The sequence below is a fragment of the Apteryx mantelli genome, chromosome 4 (genome assembly GCF_036417845.1).
Source record: "Apteryx mantelli isolate bAptMan1 chromosome 4, bAptMan1.hap1, whole genome shotgun sequence".
NCBI classification, from domain to species: Eukaryota; Metazoa; Chordata; class Aves; order Apterygiformes; family Apterygidae; genus Apteryx; species Apteryx mantelli.
Window position 1 is genome coordinate 64,638,069 of NC_089981.1, and position 21,876 is coordinate 64,659,944.

At 40.9% G+C, this 21,876-nt stretch overlaps 1 protein-coding gene across 10 annotated transcripts in view; it reads left to right on the forward strand.

The window, feature by feature from the left end:
• GPATCH2L (G-patch domain containing 2 like) overlaps positions 1-21,437 on the forward strand; it is a 33,446-nt gene extending 12,009 nt beyond the window's left edge. For 4 of the 10 annotated variants that reach the window (XM_067296841.1, XM_067296844.1, XM_067296842.1 and 1 more), the window contains 5 exons: positions 1,778-1,845; positions 2,723-2,777; positions 4,764-4,849; positions 13,935-14,026; positions 19,537-21,437. In XM_067296841.1, coding sequence (XP_067152942.1) covers positions 1,778-1,845; positions 2,723-2,777; positions 4,764-4,849; positions 13,935-14,026; positions 19,537-19,709 — 474 coding nt within the window. In that variant the 3' untranslated portion in view covers positions 19,710-21,437. Of the gene's footprint in view, positions 1-1,777; positions 1,846-2,722; positions 2,778-4,763; positions 4,850-8,431; positions 8,509-13,934; positions 14,027-16,424; positions 16,560-19,536 lie in introns of those variants that run through there. The other 6 variants (XM_067296846.1, XM_067296847.1, XM_067296849.1 and 3 more) reach the window with 6 other exon arrangements.
• Positions 21,438-21,876: the final 439 nt, after the last annotated feature.

The window sequence follows — 21,876 nt, forward strand, 5'->3', positions numbered from 1 at the left end:
AGGTAGAATATGGGGGAAAGTGATGATGGCAGGAGACTTGTGCATGCTTATAATCTGAGACTGCAAGGCCTGAGAGGTGAAGGAAGGTCAAATTTTAGATGCATACAAATTTTACCACACAGCAGTGTGGTATGAATGTCAGTAGAGGAAGGTGGCTTTGGCAGCTGCACTTTTAGTGACAGAAATATTTGGGGCAAAGAGGAAAGAAAATCTTAGCCCTGTTCCTATTTGGAGATTTGGCAGAAGCCAACCTAAATAGGGAGGGAAGCACCTAGTCAGGTCTGGATGTTGGAGTGGAGGGTGCTGTTGTCCTCTGTGAAAGATGTTTCTGAGAAGGAAGGTGTTGGCTGTGTTGGATTTTACTTTAATTGATGTGCTCTTGATGTTTGTTTATATTTTGAACTGGCTGGCTTTAGAGTCTTTGTTAGAGAGGGGTGGGTGTAAAAGGAGGCTGGTGGCTATAGGAATGCACTTTCCTTTTTCTGTTCAGTCACACTTGAAAGCTCCTTGTTTGCCCCTTCTTCCTTCCACTCACCTTGCTTAGTTGTAACCAGTGTTTAAAATATAAATCCTCAGCTGGCAAGACTTCAACTTTGGATATGGTTCCTCAGGCCACATGCAAGTGACTGGGCCTCTTGGCAGCACCTCTAATGATCCAAATGAGAAGGATAATATTTACTTGTTTAATTCATCTTCATCACCTTAAAGGGATCTTTGTCATTTGCAGTGGAGGTCACTGCTCCCCCTTCCCCATCCCTCTCTAAATTGTAATCATAAATAATGAGTTTCATTCAGAGCTCCCCGCCAGCGAGCTGCTAATTACCAAAAGTGCGGCTTGTAATTTACACAGTAATAAACCGTAAATTTAAACATTACGGCACTTTAAGTTAATAATTTTCCTGCTGTAACAAACAGCCCATTTTTCACCCCTGCTGCTACTACCTCCCCCAAACTTTGTATGTGTTTTGCCTATGTAACCTGGCACAAGCTATGAAGAATCTTACCTGTAAAAGCCTTTTACCCTCATCTTCAGACACACACTGCAAAGTACGTTTCTTTCTTGAAGGTAGTTGCTATGCAGATATGAACAGCTGGTGCTTCAGGTTGTGTGAGTATGTGTACACCATCATCAAGCACATGAACAGGGCAGCATCTTGCAGAGAGTGATGTGCTCCCAGAGCAAGTCCTTTCTCCTAGGATATACTACTTTTTTTCTTTTAAAGCTGCTAGAGATACTCTCCTGCATTGCTGCTTTCCGAAAACGCAAGCTTCATGCTTACTCTTAGTTTCATTCATCTGTGCTTGATGAATCCCCTTCCTCTTTGAAGAGGCTGGCTTCAATTTGTGAGGAAAACAAGCTAAAGATTTTTGTTGGTAGGATAACGCGATGTCCCGGTTCTCAGCGTGTTTCTGGCCCAGCTGGCTGCAGCAATCTGTGGGTAAGCACTCCTCTGCTTTCTCCTGTGTTCTTAACTGCACCCTTATGCTGCATACCTCATACTGATCCAGTCCTTGGTGCACCCCTTTGCAAGTGAATATAGTCACTAAAATGACAGAAAACTAGCCCAGCAGATAAAATGGAATGTTTTTCTGCCATTCCTATTAGTTAAATCAGCTCACTTGAGGTTCTAAAATGAGAAGGTAGATAAGTTTAGCTGAGAGTGGGCTGGGAAGGAAAGGATGGGGGAGGAAGTTCTCTTCTAACTGGCAGCAGCAAGCTGTTATGTCTGCTCACTGCATGAGAATCTGCAACTTTTTACCTGTCTTTGTGTTTCAGGAGACCTCCGTGAGCACTCTGGGCACCGAGAGGTTAGGTCATATTGTTAGTGACCCACGCCAGAAAGAGTAAGGCCCTTACTAGCTGTGGTGTAGGACTTTGGGAGGGGTGGAAGAACTATGGGGTCCTCTTCCTTTCTGGGACTGAAGGGAATTAAAAGCTTTATAGTAATTTAAGAATGCAATGACCTGCTGAATAGGACCCAGCCCTTTACTGATGCTTTCTCCATTTTCTTATTTGCATTTGCTGACTTTCCCTAGTTTTAAGGCTGCCCCAGCGTGTGGCCACTGCTCAAATGCCCTTCTGTTTCTAGTCATCTTTTTCTTTTCTCCTCCCTTATAACGCACCCTCATGCAATAGCTGTGGCTCTCCTACACAGTCATGAGAAGAGCTCTTTATGTCAGTTTTTTAAAAAGCTTCTTTGTGGAGACACACTATGGGCATGTGCCCTAATAGCAGAAATTATACTGACATGGCAGTTGCAAAATTGCCTTCTCTGTCATTGATATTCTATGTCTCCTTCCCCAATTTGTGTATTATACTCGGCACCAGAAATATAGCGTCTGTCCCTTGTGTCCTCTAATGCTGTTCTTATTGGGCTATGGTTAGGTAAGGGGGCTCCTCTTGACTGTAATTCAGTGGGTTCAGCCTTCACCAGCTGTTGGCACCCATATTTCTTCCTCGGATCTGAAATTTGTTGTTTTTAGTATGAGTCCTGTTGGTGCTTAATCTCTCTCCTCCCTCCATTTTGTTCTTCCCTTCTCCTTCTCTCCTTACCCACAACTCTCTTTTCCCTTGCTCCTTTATTCCTTGGTTTTGTTCCCACCTCTTCTTTCAACTCTGCCTTCTTCCAGTTTTTGGTTACCATCCATGGGGAAGAGAGATTGCAACCAGGTAAGCTGACTTTGCTCTACCTTTTTATTTTCTTGGTTTCCTTCTCTCTAGAAAGAACAAAGTGCCAGCCTCTGATTTGCCCCACACTGTGGCCTGTGCACATGAGGTAAGGCAGCCCTGTCCCTTCTCATTTTGGTAACTGATGTCTTCTGGGTTTTGAACACAACCCATTTCTCGGGCGTTATATTGTCTATTTGGACTGAATAGCCCAAGAATCCTTTTTGTTTATCTCCTCTTTCAAGCTAGTACTTCCTCTCTGACAGTGAGTGGGAGGGATAATCCTCTTGACAGGAGGAGCTTTGACCTCACAAAATTCCATAAGAATGGGAACTCTTTTTAGATGCTTTGTTTTGCCTTGTGTGGCTCAGACTTTTGCCTGATAATCTGATTAAGAAAGAAGGGAAAAATTGGTGAGCTGATTGTAATTAAATAGCAACTGTACCAGGAAAATGTAAAAGGTGATAAGCAAGTGAAATAGCTACTCTTTTAACTCACTGAGGCTCTTGCATATGGCCTTTTACCTTACTAAGTGGTGTCCAGTAGGTCTTACATAGATTCAGTGGTGGGAAGCTTTTTGCCTTGAGATAGAGCTTACATTCTTTATATCAGCAAGCAAAAGCATCTTCCAGTTGAGCTGTCATGTTGTAACTGTTTTCAGCCATGCACACTCCCTTCTGTTCAATTGCAAGTTGGTTTTTGGTTTGTGAATTCTAGGGTTAAAAGCTGTTTCCTTCAGGTAGCTCTAAGTACATATATTGCAAGAACTAATTTTCAAGCCTTTGTGCAACTGTGGATTTCCTGTTAATAGCAACATTTCATGTAGTGCTTGTGTACTGCTAAAGAGATGAATAATAATTACAATAAGCTTTGAAATGACAAAAATAAATGCTTTTGTTTTTTTCAAATGAACTTGGATCAGCTACAAAGGGTTACTGGTGATTCTTCCCTACTATACAGCTGTAGTGCTACTTCACTGACAATAAGCCAACAGTCCAGTTTAAGGAGGAGCTCCTTGGTAACAGAAACATTATGGCACAAAGTGCCTCATTTCTCTGTCAGAAAGTTTGAAGGCAAAGGCCTTGTACCGACTTCTAGAATTTCAGATAGTATTTATGAGGAGTCCTGCTACAGCTGTGGATTATTCATTTATCCTTTTTAAAATGCATCAGTGAGCCTAGTAATACAAGAACAAGAGGTCTGGAGATTGGTGTAGCACCTTGCAAAGTAGATGGAAATGAATTTCCTGCTAATCGTGTGAATTATAAATAAAGAGGTGATGGTGAATGGGGATACATTGCAAGCATCCAAGAGCAACTATGAGTTTGAACTTTGCATCTGCAAATTGAGTAAGGGTTGCTGCTTACATTGGTTGAGTAGATCAATCCATTTCTGTCCTGTTCCTTAAAAAATCTTAAGAGTTGCATCTTCCACAATGAGCTGTCTTGTTTAGGCTTGATGGCCTCAAAGCTTGTCCAGTATATGTATTACAAATGATCTGAGATTATCCTGACCAAACACAGTTTCAGAAATTCCTTTTAAGCAGTTTGCGGAGAAAGAACTTGTGAAGAGAGCGGGGAGTGGGAGGAGAGGTATACAGTTGATTCTCTGTGGAATGAATTGGGAGCTCACTGTGGACTGAGCCTGGTGGGCCTGAGTCTCTTGGAGATCTCTTTGTGATACATACGACTGTAGGCAGTGTTGGGACTGTTGGAAAGTTCTGTGCTTGCACCATTCATACCAGTGACTTTTCTCTCTACCATGTGAAGATGGACAAGAAGCTTCCTTAAAGGGAAGCAGACTTGCTCATAGCATGCAGTAGTAGAGCTCTTTGAGTATGCTCTTGGTCAACCAGCATTTGTGATAACGTGAGATGAAAGAGGAGTATGCTTGTAGGACTGTCTGTTGCAAGAAGATGGTTGAGTATTGCTGTTATGTCCTATGGTAGCCTTTCATCTGAAGTCAGCCTCACCCCTTGATGTTTTGGAAAGGTCTCCATATACTGTGTGAACACCTATAAGGAATAGACCTGAGCAGCTGTCTATGGAGACTTTCTTTTAACGCTTTGCTTAAATAAACTCTCTTGACTTTCCAGTTCAATCCATTATCTCCTCTGTACTCTCTGGATGTGCTTGCTGATGCTTCCCACCGAAGATGCTCACCAGCACGCTGCACTGCCAGGTAACTCCCTTGCTTTGCTCTGAGGGGGTTGTCTCACTTCCCTCCCATGGGTATCTTCAGTAGTACTATGCAGTTAGTACCGTACTCACAGGCCTGGAAGTTAATGCACTTTTCCCTGGTGAACACAGGAGGCCTGTGTTCAACCTTAGTGTAAAACATGCAACTGCAGGTAATGTGGCAGTCTCTGTACACTAAGTACTTAGAGTGTATGACAGACAGGTAGAACATACTGTGTTTCAGAAATAAAAGTGATCTGTTATGCGTTGTGCAGTGAATCACTGCTAGTCTGCTGTGTGATTATAAACAGGCATGGTGTTGTTGCCTGGTATTAGAATCAGAACCACAAGAGAAGGAGAGTGCTAGCAAGCTAGAGTGGGTGAGATACTGAGGCTTTTGGGGGTCCTGGGCGCCTAAAATAGAGATCTGATATGACCTCTAATGGCTTGATACCTCTGTATATTGCTACAGCTGGAATTTAGGTCTGGACTGGCCAGCTGTTGAGATATATTTGAGTCTGCATAGTTGGGGTTAATATGCTATTTGGGCGCCTGGTGCTGACTAATTCTAAATTAAATGCAAGTGTTGGCCTTGGAGGTGACTCCAGCTCTTGCACTGCAGGTGACTATCCAAAGGCAAGGTGCCCTTGAGCTTTAAAGTAGAAGGAGACAAAGCCTTGTTTGGGATATAACTCTGTTTATGTTCTTGTAGAAGGACTTAATCTAAAAGAACTGTCTGGACTTTCAACTTCATGGTTTTCTTTCACTTGTTAATTAGCAAATAGAGCATGAAAAATGTACTGAGGTTGTATGTGTCTGAACGAAAGCTTGGCACCTGCCCAGCAAAGTCTCTCTTCCCACTGGCTTCTGTGGGAATTCTGTGATGTCGCACCATGACCTCATGCTGCTGTAGCCAGCATGCTGAAGCTGGAAAGGGAAAAAAAAATCAGTTCTTAGAAAATCAGCTGTGTGAGAATAAGAAGAACTCAGAAGATTGTGCATCAGCATGTTGGTTCCTTTCTGTGCTTTTGCCCCAGTTTGGGTATTTCCTCTGCCTGGAAAGCAAGAAGATTGGTCTCTTCATTTGCAGTGAACATATCCTTTCTTGTGCCTTGAGTGTTGTGCTGAGTGTTCTACAGAAGCTCCAGGTGGCACCAACTATTTCCTGTTCATCCTCCAGAAAGCAGACCTGGCCGGCTCCTGCTTACAGATTCTTACAGGTCAAAGTCTTTACCTTTATGATGATCTGTGAAGGTCTTTTCCAAAGCTACTGGTTGTGGCTTAGTTGAACAAGGGATTTCTGAAACTGGGGTGATCATAATGGCTGCTTGTTCTTGCTGCATATGTAGTCTAGTAGCTGGTGGATATGCTTGCTTCCTTCTTCTAAGGACCAACTGTCCTGACAAACATAATCCCTGATGAGTTGTTACTGAATGTTGTCAGACAAGTTGTTTGTCCCATCCCAGAGATGGCTGTGTTTTAGAGGCCTGTAGTTATAGGTAAAGTAGTTCCTATTACAGTGTGAAGTGTGCTCAAGAATCTTTATGGGGGGAAAAATATGGTGAGAATGCAAATGTTAATGGCCCTATGTGGGTGGCCAGGATTGAACTCTTTAGTGCAAGGTGCTTGCCTTATGTAAAGATGCTGCCAAGGGCAAAGAAGGAAATTTGTTCCTGCACAGAAACATTCTCCTGACAATACTTGTTCTTTAATGCTTCAAGATCTAAGTCCATTAGCAGTCTATCTTCTCATTCCTTGCAGAAGGTTCAGATAGTCTCTATGAGCTCTCTTTATCCATTGCCCCACTTAACATCTTCCTCTTTTTCTGTGGATGGAGTCAATTCCAATATTTTGTGCTTTACTAAGCTCCTAACTGCTTGCATCTCGTCCTGGAGAAACTCCACTCAAACTGCTCAGAATGAGGTAGGAAAAGAATAGCTAATGCCCTATGAATGATGTGAAATGCGTTAGAGAAGAACCCGTCTTGATGTTGTGGACATCCAGTTTCAACCTGATGCCTGCTGTGCTGTGCAAAGCTACCTCCCTCTGCTTAGTTTCTTGTCCTCTTTAATGAATGCTATCGCAGATGTGTCCAATGGAGTTGTCAGGTGGAATCTGTTCTCTGCCATGGAAATGTTTTCTTTGCCTCGCTGGTGGATTTTGGTCCAGTTCATCCAGTAGTGCAGTGAATGGCTGGTAACTCAGTGCTCCATCTAAACAGAACTGTTGGCCAGAATCCTGAGCACGGAGCCAGGGTGTTCAGGAAAGGCTTTTCAGTGTCAAGGAGAAGGTTCTGTGTGGAGGGTTCCTTGGGAAGTCTTATTTGAAAGGCTGTATAGATTGTACACTACCAAGATTACCTTTTTTGCTTTATGTCTGTGATGAGAAGAGATTTCATTCAAAGTGTATGCACAGCACTGGGAATTTCACACCCATCATTAGAAGCAGTTTAGTGTGTGTGGTGACTGTTATCATTAGTGGTATAATTTTATTTTGTGAAGCGAGGAGAGTTTCCTGCTTTCTTGCAGTCCTCCCAAGGGACAGCTGGTGTATTAATTTGCTGTATTGCCTCCTGGCTGTTCCCAGGCTGTTTTTTCTCTTCATCATGGAATTTTTAATGGCTCTGCTGCCTCTCGGGAGGCATACAAGGAAGAGTACCTCAGGGATCTCTTCCCTTTTTTCACATGCCTATAATTACTCTCCTTTAAGAGCACAAAGCATTTGCTAATCATGTCTTGTCTGTTAAGGTTTCTGCTTGACAATGCAGGCTGTTAAAAGCAAGCAAATAAAGACTTGCATGGACAGACCAAGTGATCCTTCTCCTCTTTCCCCTCTGCCCAGTTGCCTCTCTGGTAGAAGGGAATGGTCTGAACAGAATTATATTTTCTTCTCAAACTCCCTGTATTTGAGAGGATTTTGTAAAGGCTCAAGCCAGAGTATTTGATTTAGATTTCTGTAATTCCATGGCTCTATGAATGTGAAGATGTTATGTAGAGTTGGTTGGTGGAAAGTGATTCTCTTGAGGCAGAGTGAGAATTTCAGAAGCGCCTAGAGCCAATGTTCCCTTTGATTTGGGTTTGAATAGAAGGTAGAATGAAATAGGAAGGTAGAAGATAAATTGTCCCTAATATCATTTACTGTTTGTCTAGATTTGGAAATAGAGTAAGGGATGAAAAACTCAATTGAATGTTCTTACTGGAGGTCATATGAAAAGTGGACGTAAGTGCCCAGTGGGATGGCAAGTAGATTTTGAAGATGGAGTTTTTAAGAATTAGGTTAGAGGGACCTTTGAGCTATGCAGCTGAATCCTCAAAGAAAATCATTTGGCATGTACTCTCAATTAATGTTAACTCTAAATCTAGCATTTAACAGAATTTAGAAGGAAGGTCTCTCACATCTTGCCAGGAACATGGGAACATTTAAAGGGGCAGGTGATCAGCTCCTAGTAACTGCCAGTTGCTCCAAACCCTGGATTTGGTGGTGCTGTTAGAATGAAAAGACTTGGATGTCTCTAATTCTAGTTCTAGCTCTAGAAATATGTATGTGTCTAAGTAAATCTTTTTCTTTCTCTTCTCAATCTGTGCAGAGACCCTGACATTTGTGCTTCTTACCCAAGTGTGTGAAAGTTTAGGGACTGCCTGCAAATGTCAAGCCTTTCCTGAGGTAGCTGAAGGAGTGAATGGGTGTTCAGAATTTCATGCGGTCCCACTTGACCAGGACATTATCCAGTTCATTCTACTCAACCTGTCCACATGTCTTCATCTTCCTGGAAGCTCTGTATGTAAAACTGTCTTTGCTTTCAACTGCTTTAGCCATATGTCTCCCCAGTCCTTCTTAAACTCTTTCTTTTTAGCTGGAGCACTTTCAACTCTTCTTTTGCTAAAACTTTGCTAATATTCCAGTTGAGGATCTGAATTCTTCTGACAGGCATGCAATGAGCAGCAGCTATCAAGTTAGTGTCATATGCAGTTGCCTGAGGCCTAATGCTCCCATTTTGGTGAATCCTAGTTCTCTGGAGTGAAAAATAAATTCCTCTTGGCTTCAGAACTGTGTTTACTTACTTTCCTTTTCTTCCTCTATGAAATATGTTGCCATCATCAAGTTCATGTCTTCATCAGGCTTGGCAGATACTAGGACTGTTTTTAGCACAGGTATGTGATTCAGTACAAAAATATGGATCAAAATGTATGGGAATGCGTCTTCTCTGTTTAGAAGCTTTACTTGGGAAACTAGAAGAAAAGCATGTTCACTTGTTTGTCACACACAGACCTTTAGGAATGGAATTGCTACATCATTACAATGCTTACTTGGGGAACAGACTGCTCCTGAATGAGAGCCTGTGAGGTTCAGATGATTTAAGAAATGAACTGACCTGTTAGTGACTGAAAATGTTCTCTAGAAGCTCTCCAATGAGGCCTTGCAGGGCAGAAGAAGAGACACTCCTATTCAGAGAAAATATCTGCTATGTGATGTGATAGCAAGAACCATGTGCATGCATGGGAGTTTTGCCTGCAGATTGGATGAGCAACTTGTAGTGATTTACACATGTGATGTGCAGATCAGACTTCGGTGTCCAGCTGCTGTATAGTTTCAAAGAGGAGGAGGAACTCTACTCTCACTATTAATTTTGACCTTTGAAGCTACCATAAACAGCCTCAGGTAACACCTCAGGGCTTAGAAAACGAACCTGTTATTTGGCCTATGTTTGCTGGGAATACAGCATCACAACAACAACAGCTGGGTTGTGTGCAGCTTTAGTAACAGAATCCTTGTTAGAAGGCTGTCTCTAAACATTTGCTTTAACATGAGAATAGCAGCACCTCTTATTTGTATGTTGGTAGATTTATGGCCGCCTCTCACTTTCACTACACAGTCCAAGTGCTCTGCTTGCAAGGATAGGGTCAGAATAAAGATTGTCAGCAGAGAAACTGGATGATGTGAGGTTACAGTGAGGGATGCACACCTCTAGATGTGTGATGTATGCTCTTCTGCTTCTAAGGGAGCCACAGACTTAAGTGTCACAATTATCTTTGTAGGGTCTTCTCAGAGGCCTCTGCCATGAAAATATGATGTTTTTTCACCTGAGTTTTGGGAACCTGGATATCATTTTACAATCTAGACCTTGTTTTATAGGCTGTGTAGGTTTCAGGGGCCGGGTTGTGTTCAGTCAAGTTCTTTGTGAACTGGTGTCTGTCTGCGCTCTGTATTCTGTCTCCCACAGATTATACTGTTTGCCAATCATAAAACCTACAATTTTCTGTTTTAACTCTGTGGTAGATGTGAAACAGTGGCAAGCTCCTCTGCCCCTATAGCCCAACACGAGTCTCCTTGAACTGTAGGAGCGAGATAGGAGTCCAGTGTATGCAATTGCAGTCTGTTTAATAATAATAAAAAAAAAAAGCTATAGAATAAATATGTGAAAATGGAGGGGCAGGGTGGGAAAGGAAGTGTTACTCAAAATCCTTCTGGCTCATTAGAGGACAGCAATGAATCCCAGCTTTATGCCCAGCAAAGCCTGCTTTCTCCAGTGTGAACTGTATGCCAAATCGAGTGCCTTAAGTAATATGTTAATAATGAAAGATAAATCCATATTTCCTGGATAATTTCTCAACTTGTGATAAAAAAATCATCACTGTCAGAAAGTAACTGTAGGTTTTTTCATATAAAACCATTTTTTCTATATGTATGTAATTTTTCATTCACTAACTTCTGGCAATGAGAGGCTGCAGTGCTTCCTCTGTGTGAGTTGGATATATTGCAGCTATCAGGGTAGCTGCACCTCAGATCCTGCTCTGTCTGCCCAGGTATGTTCTGCTTTTACTCTTCTCAGAGTAGAGTTTCAGTCCCCTCTGGACATTACAGTAGATTTTCACATTGGTCTCTGGTCTCCTGGCAGATCCGAGTGTGATTGAGCGCTGCAACTTTGTCTTTTTTTTTTTTTAATGATCCACCAGCCCTAGTCCAAAAGTAACCAGACAATTATTTTCCGTCTCTTGTTTGTGCAACAATGAAGAAAGCATAGAAGCCTAGTAGAAAAGAGAGATTGAAAGCCAGTAAGGACAGAGTAAGAACAGTCCCAGTTTCTCAGCTTAGGCCCAACTCTTTCATCCCATAAAGCACTCTGCCTTTGATTTCTTCACAGAAAAGCTTGTGACAATGGACGGATGTGTATTTTATCTCCCCCTTCCTCTCAGCCTCGTTCTATCCTACTTCTGAGTTATTTCTAAACTGTTCAAAAGAATTGTTAAAATCCAGTTTTGGCAGAAAAACTAATTTGTTGCAATCTATCAATGAGATTTTTGCAATTTATAGTTCAGCCTGTTGGTTGCTATAGTGGTATGTTGTAAATACCCATTACCTGGCTTTCTTGATGATGGTATTTCTAGGAGTTTGCTATTAAACTGGATTTCACCAATGTATTCACTTACAATATAGCACCTACGTACTAGTTAGCAATTAGAAATTTAGATTGAAAAGTTTGATAGCTACCAACAATGCGCGTTTCATAAATTGTACCTCAAATCCCCCTGCTCTCCATACCCTAATGAGGTCTGTCATCCTGCATGCATTCTTCTGATCCTCCCTCTCCCAAGGTACACACCACCTGGAGATTCCCTGTATGCAGATTTATGGTGCCTGTAAAGGGCACCAACCACTTGAAACTGACACTTTTACCACCAGGTTAGTCAGAGCTAGTGAGTAATTAATAGGTTCCTGATTTACTAGCTGAAGTGTGGGTGATCAATAAGGGATAAACCTGAATGAAATACATGTTACAGGGACAATTTATGACCTCTGAGCCTTGTGTGTTAGAGGCAGGGCAGCTAGACGCAGCATCCTTGCTACAAGTCTCCAGCTGGAGTATGCTTTGGTTTTATTTTCACTACAAGAAGAGATTCTGAGATTCTCTTACTCTGTTTTGATTTTTCTTCTTTTCCCTGTGTAATTGTGTGGCAAGGGTAGATGTGGTTTGAGCATGGAGCTCAGAACCAGGTGCCCTTAATCTAGCTGTTACTTTTGTGAATGGGGACAAATTGCATAAAGTCTCTTGGAAATAATAGTGCATACTTACTTCCTAGTCTTTAGTGATCCTCCACTAAGGATCAACTGGCTAATGTTGGTGTAAGTACATAAAATTAAGAAGTGAACCTTTTTATTATTGCATAATAAAATGAGTTGGATTATTATATATAATTAGGTAGTCATCTAGTTAGTGATCTAATCTTGTATCACTGATGCAAAATACAAAACTGAAGTTACACTTGATTGAGCCTGTCTTTTCCTTGGGTCATGTGTGCCTAGATGTTTCAGAATACATGGTAGAACTGCATTAAAAGAATATATAGCCACTATCATAATCATGTATAAAGGCAGTTTTTAACATACACAGAGGTCACTTACAGGTTAGTCATTTAAGTGCACGAGTACCAGATTTGTATGTGCAGTCTCTAGTTGTGCTGGTATTTCTGAAAACCTTTAGTTCATGTTTTCAGGAGACTTCTGTCTCCAGTTATATTAATGTGCTCCCCAAAATGAAGGATTTGAAAATTAGCCCTCAGTAAAACTTAGTTTCAAAAATTTTAATTTTCTGCTATTCTTTAATGTCAGGTTAAGATAACAGATCTTGCAGACTTCTTGTAGAAGTTTTGAATTTTATTTGACAATACAGAATAGTAGATACTCTGTTTTGCCTTTTCTTTCTTATTTTGTTGCTGTGCATTTGATGCAAGTAAGTACGTAGACCTGGTGGTATTCAAACAACTTACAGTGCTGGGGAATTTTCTGTGCTCCCTAACACTGTCCTTTATAGCTACAACAGCAAACTTTGCTTTTGCATAAATTCAGCTTCTTAAATTGTATGTATTATTAATTTTTTTTAAACAAACACATTGGCAGGGAAATATGAAGCCAAGAACTTTTGTTTTTATCTGTAAAAGATTTGAGCACTTGATAAATGTGTGTGTTAAACTTTCAGAAAAGAACAACTATAGAAATAACCAGCTTTAAAGACACAGAAACATTAAATCACTTAATCTTCAATATTTATATGGTTCCAATCTTTACACCATGTAAACACCTCACAGTCTTTAAGAGATTTTATTTGCACTGTAGTTCTGCATTTTGCACATCAGATCTGATGCAGAGAGAGACAAAGCAACTTGCCAAAGACTTTTTCTGCTATTTTGGACAAAGCAGGGATTTAAACCCAACATCACTGCTAAATTATGCATTCCTATTCATTATGGATTGTGTTTGAGAGGGTTCTCTGGACTGCTGCCAACACTGTCTTCTCCGAATTAAACTTCACTTCTTTCTACCTCTGTAATTTGGAGGAATATTCTACTCAATCCAGTCCCCATCATGAAATGTTTCTTAACTGGCAAATGGTTAAACAGAAATGGTCATCATTAGGCTTCAGGCTTAACAGTTGAGCTGACTGGGACAAGTTATGTCTTTCAGCCAGTTTACTAGTGCAGCAAGGCTGTATTATCAAAACCCAGAGTTGACTGTTTTCACTGCACTTTTATAAGGAAATTATCGTTTTGAAGCCACGAGACAGTTTTGCATTCTGAACTAAATTTATGAACTTATTGTTGTGGTGAAAATAACATGCATGGATATTTGAAATGTACGTACATCCTAAGATGACTCTACACTTCTAAATATGTTCTAAAATAATTTCCTAATAAGAAAGTAAAGGTTGCTTGATTTCTTTAACAGGCAATTTTGCAGATGTTTATAAGGCCTGTATAGAAATAATGGTAGGGCATCTATCATAATCCTGCTTGATCACAACCTTACTTATGCAAAGAGTTACTTTAAAAGTAAATACAAAACCAGATCCTTTAAAAGCTCAGAAATAAGTGTTCTGATTAGTTTGTGTTTGGAAGCTCTAAAAAGAAGTGAGAGCATAGTGGTATGTTAATGAAGAGTTTGAACAAAGCTTACCTGAGAAGCTTTTGATTCATCTTCCCTATGGGAGAAGGGACTGAGGCAGAGAAGGGAGTTGGAGGGTTATTGGCCAGAGTTTTCTCAAGGAAGGTGGTATTGGAACGGATTTTAGATTGTTGTTTTAATTTTCTCTACAGGCAAGCAAATGTACATCTGGGACCACCATGCTCAAGGGATATCAAGAGGAAACGAAAGCCCACTGCAGCCTCCATTTCCAGCCCAACTTCAGGTAGCCTGGATTTATGCTATGTGCATTAAAGTGGTGTCCCAGTGGTGTGGTGTTTTGTTTTTTGATTTTTTTTTTTTTTTTAGCTCAACATTCAAGTATTCAAGAAATAGGATTAACAAGCTGGAGAACTTGTCTTCCAACGTAATACTCTTTTTAAAGAGATTTAATGTTTAGGAGGTTTAGGAGCCCAAAATTTCTCTTTAAAATCTTGATATTGATGTTTTCCATGGGAATTTTTAAGTCTTAAGGAGGTTGGGGGACAGTTGGAAGTTAGCACTGTATTAACAGCAGTGCCTTGATTGGAAACTAGTGAAATGCATATGAGAAAGGCAAGTGAATTATGGCTATGAATGTCATGTGTTTTTTGCACAACATCAAAAATTGCCTACAAAACAAATCTTTGGTAATGCAGTCGTGGTAAGTTTGTATAACGTACAGTGCTTCACTCTGCGGTGGGTAATCTATTTCTTCACAAAGTGTTATTTCACTGTTATTAAATTATGCAGTACCTGGTAATAAGGAGGTGATCAGTGTACTCAGTGTGTTCCTTCCATTCAGGGCTGAGGTCAGCTGGTGGTATGGTGCCCTTTTCAGGGAGATCTCTAGACACTTTCATAGATGCAGAAGTCTGGCAATTCTTGTATGATCACTGAGTGAGGAGACTTACTCCCCTGGAGTCATTTTACTGTTCAGGGTGAAATTAGTTGTTTTTTTTCTCTTTCTTGCTTTAGGAGTGTAATGGTTAAAATGCTGGTTTCTTTTACTATGGGTTATATCTGGAAAGTGATTGATTAGTCGTCCAAATCTGGAAAAGTATAAATCTGCAGCACAAAGAGGGTTTTAGGAGGGTTTAGGAGGGTTTTTCTGGCCTCCCACCCAAACCCACTTCTGGAAACATTCTACTTATGGTCAAATGACCCATGTTCTTCCAGCTAGCTCATTAACAAACTATTGTTGTAATCCAGTAATGAGAAGGTAGGTGAGTTGATGAGAAAAGCAGTGATGTGAAAAGAGTGCGGAAGGCCAAAAGACCTGGTGATGAAAAGGAGGAGTGAAATTTGGATCTCTTCATTGAGCTAGTGGGGAGACAGGAGAATAATGAAATAAGGAAGAAAGTTGTGCTGTCCCTCCAGAGATAGTACAGATCTCCCACAGATCAGAGTTATGGATTATTCGAATGGTTCTGTGGGGTTTCTTGTGTTTTTTTTTTTTTTTAACAACAAAAAAACCCATTAAGTTAATAATCTGTTCTTCAGCAGAAGTGTTATTTTGTTATTGACTGACTGATTTAGGATACTCTTTCCTAACTTTTGAGTATCCCATGCTAGGGTATTCAAACTTCTGCAGTGAAAGGGTTAGTAAAGTTGTGTATCGGTAGCCACAGATCCTCAGTTCCAGGGTACTGGGTTTTCTTGGTGTAAATGCTAGTGTCTCATTGTCTCCTATTATGTGTCCTTTTATTTCTTGTTCAGAATGTAATTTTTGTAGTGCATTGCTAATCACTTTCTATTTCTATGCCTCTAAGTGTCAAAATATTATCTAAATTGTACTTAACTGACTAGGCAAATTGTAAAGTGAGCACTTTTTGAAGAGGTGAATCTGCCTCTGGAGTGGAACTCAAGAGTTGGAAAGTAGCGCAGAGGCCTGAAAGTGTTTTGGGGAGGAAGGGGAGGGGGAAATAGAATATGTGTTACAAATGTAATACATATTTGTAATTAAAATCAGAGTGTAGTGACTGGATTCTGGACGGAATGCTTGTGCATCAACTTATGGCAAAAGTTCTGCAATATCTTTAATGGTGAGAAATGCTATCTTTGCCTAAGGTCCCGCTTTGAAATGTTCCCAGCAGTGTAACACCTATGGGTGGTGTTTGCTACAATACTGACTTGCAAAAAGAAAATTCTGTGATTGGATAAAGGAAGCTGTGTCCTAGCTGACTTCCTACAGCAATCTCTTAATCCAAGTGCAACCTGGGCATGCTACTTGGAAACTTGTGAAATCTGATACTATTTTCATCAAAGGTGATCTGACTGTAGAATTACAAACTGCTAAAGAAATACACAGGACTATGCTGCAGCACTGTAGAATTAACAGAAGCCTTTTCTGCTTGTTAGACATTGGTGAGACAGATGTAGATGCATGCAAGGGAGAAAATCTATGAGTCACTATACTGAGGTTCCCCTGTTCCCGGGAACCATGGCAGCCTCGTTTTCTCACTACAGAGGCAGCTTCTGTTTATAGAATCTTTTTTCTTCTGCAAAAATTGAAACACTGGGGTGAATCAGAATTCCCCATGCCTGTGACGGCATACATGTGCGTATATAGTGCTAGATTTCTTCTCCTTTATTAAATAGCTCCTTAGCTGAGTCCAACTGCTCTCGTCTCACTTGTTGACCAGGTCCTGCTTCAGTGATCTCCTTTTTTGCAACCTGAGTGCCCCAAGGAGGTGAAGGACACAGCCTGAGCTGGCTCCATCAGTCAGCAGAACAAATGGGCTTGCTCTGCCGAACATCGGGCCATCTCGGATTCCACCTCTTTTATAGAGATGAGTGATGAAGAGGGTTTCGTTCCGCTTTGCCGCTGTATTAATACACATCAGGGGCCAGCTCCCGGCACTAAATCACGCTACTGCATACATCTGTTATCGGACTCCTCACCAGTGTGATGAACAAGACTGCAGATAGAAGCTTCCTCGTGTCATTCTTTATAGGATTTTCCTAAAAGAATAAATAGCTCAAATCTCTGCCAACACTCTCCCCTGTCATTGTGATGAATTTAGCTTCTTTCTTAAACATGCAGCTACAAATCTTCCCCTGTCGTGCCCCCCCCCCTTGCTTTACTCTCCCCATCCACAGAAAGTTTTGAGCTGAATTTGGCTGAAATCAGAAGATGCTTTAAAAAAAAAAAAAAAAACAAAAAAACAACCCAACTGTGAGATGTGAATGCTAGCTCCCTTTTAGTTGCAGGAATGAGAGAAAGGAGCTGGAGTTATGTTTATTTGGGACCCAAGCAAACTAGTTTGTCCCATGTCTTCCCACATCCTTTCATGTCAGTAGTTATGGGTTCTGATAGAGCATTTTTTGTCAGAGACCCTTGTATGATCGTCAAGATGCATGTGCTACTCTAGCAGAAGTGCCTGGGTCTCTATTGTATTGTTATAGCATTACGCTTCTGCAATTAGTGCTAACCTTTGAGGCTAATTGGCCTAAATGCCAAAACTGAGATGATTGTTGTTGGAGAGTAGCATTTTGGGTAAAATGTCTGGCTGTTGAGAGCAACAAAGAATGGGTAGAAAATTCAGAAGGGGACATTTGTGCTTTAGGAAGTGACTGTCATTTTAAGAAATGAGTTGAGCACAGCTACGCAAATGTTGAGAGAGATGGAAAGCACTGGCTCTTATTTTCAAAGCTAGATGGTTTTGCAGTGTGCAAGCCCTAAAGCATGAAGTTTTCACCAGGTAAGAAACAAAAATCTGACTGGTGCAAATTGGCAATAGAATGAGGAGAACTTGAGCAAGTAAGACTGGCTGTACTTGGTTAAACCAACTTCATTCAACTTGGTGACTAACAGCCAGTGCCTAGGGAAGAGGAAAGTATGTGGTGATACAAGTCCCTCTAGCTTTTAGTGATCTATAACTTAGGTGCTTCTTAAGGCATAGGTGGTGTCATTGTGTTTAATAGTCTTCATTTCAGTGCGGTATATTTGGAATAATGTCCCAAGTGGCATAGTGGAGCTTGTCTGACAAATACTAGGTAAAACTTTATTTACACCTATGTAGTTGTTTTCTGGATCGAAAGTGATCTGATTGTCATTAATATTTTTAATGTTTACATGGTCCAGTCACCTATGTATGTAGCACAGCACATGGTAACTAGCATCCTATTCAGGTACTACAGTGATGAGTCTGGAGTAAAAATCTGCATAAATAGATTTTGTTTATCTTGGCCTGCATTCATACCTGGCTCATGGAAAATAATAATTTCTAAAAGGTGCCATTTTGGCAGCTTCTGGAAACTGCTGGCCTCTTATCAGAGAATAGTCTGATGAGTAGTAGCAGCTTGGTGAATTTTCTCCCTCCTGTTTCTTCCTAATGCAGTCAGTCTGTCATGATGTGATAGTACCTAGTAGCAAGAAGCCTGTTTAGTCTTTTTTTTTTTTTTTAATGAGCAAAGATGGAGAGGCTGAGTCTAGATGCTGTTAGTGAGGGTCCTTATTGTAGTATTGGTGGTGGTTATTAATTAATGGACAAACCTATAACAGGGACTTTGACTGACTTTTTTTTTCATGTTTCACATGGCCTTCAGATGGAGGGAACTGGTGGCCTAGAGATGAAATATGCCATTATCAGTCGTGTTGTTGTGGCTGTATGGCAATGACTCCACTGTTTTGGATGTGCAGGAGCAGAATTGCTAGGGTTTCAGGTCAACTGAGCCAGTAACCTAAAACATTGATACCAGCATTGTATTTAAACTTCCTAGCAATAAGACCTCTAGTTAAGGCTTGTTTTGTCCTCTTTATCCCTCATTCGTTGCAGAGCAGTAGAGGCAACTTGTAATGAAAAGACACAAACGACTATTATCTGTTGTGAGAATACAATGAAAACGAGGTGTGTTTGGTACCGAAGCAATTATGTGTTCAAAAAAATTCTGGTTGCTCCAAGACTCCTGCAGCAATTACTGACTCTGTTTTTTTCAACCCATTTTTATCCTGCCCTACTCTGCTAATGACTTACTGATTCAGGATAGTGAGAATGGGATGTAAACTATCTTATCTCTAGGTTACTGACAATCCTTCTGGAAATTTGGGTGGCTGTTGGGTTGAGCTATTGATCTGCAAATTGTTCTTGCTAATTATAGCCTGTCCTATTTTGGAGCAGTGGATTCCATTCTCCACTGAGAATGGATTCCAACCTAGTTTGGTAGGTAGCTTCATGTTATAATATGCTGATTTATCATATTGGATATATGTTGACGTTCATGGTACTGTCTGTACTAGATGAAGAGGAAAGCTATATTTTCCTCTTTAACTGAGTTCTGCGACCTGAAATTTGGCAAGCTCCCAGAAGCTTTGGAATTCTTGGATAGAAGATTATTTGAGCCTTGGGTGGGGAGGTCAAGTTATTGTCTATTAAATTATTACAAATTTATTCATTTTTAACTATGGGACAGCTAAAGTTCTTGATTTTCAACAGGAACTTTGACTAAGGAAACTAGTTTGTGGACTGGGAATTTGGAGTTCTGAATGTGGGAATCGTCAGGGCAAGGATGCTAAAGCTATCAAGAATCTATATTTCAAAGAAATTTGTGCGGGGGTGATAGTGGTGGGAAAAGTGCAGGAACTCAGTAAATAACACTTTCATATAAGAAATGAGACATGAGGACTGTAGCTGACAATTACATTACTGCAGTCTTATAAGGAGGTTGCCATGAGGTCACTAATTCTAATTCTTTTCTTTTGCTCTTTCCTACTCCCTTCCTCTCTTCCCCCTGTCTTCCAATTTTGTATTCCAGCAACTTTATCTGTCCACATGGATGCTGCAGACTCAGACCTACCAGCAACACTATCCCCAAGATCCCAGAGCCCTGAGTGGACAGGGAAAACACCAGCAGCTGAAAAAGCCATTGTTGCTTCCTCCACTAACTTTTTCAAAATGCCACCAGAGAAGAGCCCTGGCTACAGCTAAAAGGAAACATTACAACTCATAAAAGCTTATTGGATTTTGGAAGTGTTGGACTCTGTATGTCTCCACCAAACATCTTGTTTGGCAGTAGCGATATCTTCAGTATTGGTATGTGATGCGTGCCATCATCCAGACTGATCTGCGTGCCCACATACCTAAATCATGTTTGTGAATCTGTGTTTAAAGAAAGGTAATCAGTGGTGTTGGGACTGCAGTGGCTTTTTAAAATGTTCTTGCTATTGCTGTGAATATTTATTATGCATTCATCTCTTTCCCTGATGCCAGCTCATATGTGCTGGGTCACGTACAGAATCTTCTGGTTTTTCAGATCTTCATCTTAGGTCACCCCATGGACATGTTGCTTGTTTGCTGTCTGCAGTGTTTTTCAGGTGAAAGTCCCACTGCAGCTATAGGAAGGCAAATGTCTTCCCCCAGCTCCTTTCTCAGGCCGCAGGAATTCTTGGCTGGGGGATGAGGAGGGAATGCAAATGGGTTGAAACACGGAACCTAAATTCTGTATTAACTGAGTGTCATCAGGCTGCGTGCTAGTGGATTCGACTCATGTTGCTTTTAGAGAAGCAAATGTGATGCTTGTCCATTCGGGAGTTGCCATTGGCTCACTGGCAGCATGGCCCATTATGGCTTTTCCTTCTCCCTTGTTCTGAGTGTCTTTAGTCTTGCTTGTGTGTTGCATGTTCTTTCCTGAATCTCCTACTGGATAAGGAGTTGGGAGAACTACTTGGACATAAATGTGCAAGCTGGTGTCATGGAGAGGAACTTGATCCCTTGAATATCTTTGGAGTATGAGAGAGGAGATGCAAAGCTTCTATTCCTCGGTGTATAACTTCAGAAGTGACTGTCAGTGTATCCCAGGACACTTGCTGTTGAAGTTGACGTACCACCAAACAAAAAAAGTTAAAATATCACCTGAGTTCAGAACATTCTGGGTACTGATCAGACCACTTCTGTCTTATTTTCTCCCTCCCTTCAAAAAGTGTTGTCCAGTTGTATCTCCTGGAGGTGTCTCCACTACTGATGACTATGCTTCACCCTGCAGCATACAGAGAAGAGTCTCTTCTCTCCATAATCCTTCCCCTTGGCCCCCTGTTACCTTTTGTGTTGCAGAATATATGGAAAGTGATTTCTCCCCCTTTTCCTGTATACCTGATCACACTCTCCTTATTTTTCTTGAATGACTGTCTGAAGCTTATATTGGGCTACATTTTTTAGACTATGTACCTGCATAGCATGTGTCAAGGGGCCGGTGGCCTCACTGGTTCTTAAATCTTTTAAAAACAGGAGGCATTGTATACACAGAGCTCTTTTGCTTTCCTCTCTGGGTGGAGCTTTCAGACAGGATCATTTAAGCATGTGAAATTCACTTTGAATGTGGAGGTGCAGTTAGCACTCTTAAGTAGATAACAGATTTTGCATGTTTTTAGTGGTTTTGCAATGCTCTGCTCTCACTTACTTATAAATCAAGTAGCTGAGAGACAGATTTGATTGTGAGCATATAAGGCAGTGTTTTATTTTTAATTGTGTTAAAATGTTAAATGACCATAACATACACAAAACAAAAAATGAATGACTCGGTCTAAATCATGATTGACAAATACAGTTATATATTGCTGTCCGTGTCTTATCCCCTAATACCTACTTATTCTTGGGGAGAGATCCAAATTGGATTTACATTTCGCAGCCCAAGCAAACTGTCAGATCTGCCCATGTAAATCCCTCTCAAAACCTTTTTTTTTTTTTTGGGGGGGGGGGGGAGGGGATACATTTTAGAACAGGGAAATCCTTTTTACCTTGCTAAAGGAGTACAGAGGTCAGTTTGGATTACAGGACAAGCTGTGAGGGTTTTATGGAGAGAGGAGTATTCCTGTTTTTAATAGTCATTGAGTTTTATTTTCTATAGCACTTGACTCAATGGTGCTTAAGATGTAGTACAGGAAGTCTCAGCACTGGAGGGCCTGTAATCTAGAACATATAAAGAGAAGGTAAACCTGAAGAGTAGTAGCTTGACTGTCTAGTACTTGTGAGCACACTGAAGGGACAACAGGGGTTCTCCTGATAACCTGCTGATAAATTTTAGGTTTGGAACCCTTGTAATGAACTTGCAGGCTCTTTCACTGACAGGCAATGTCTTCCATAACTTGGCTTGGTTTGA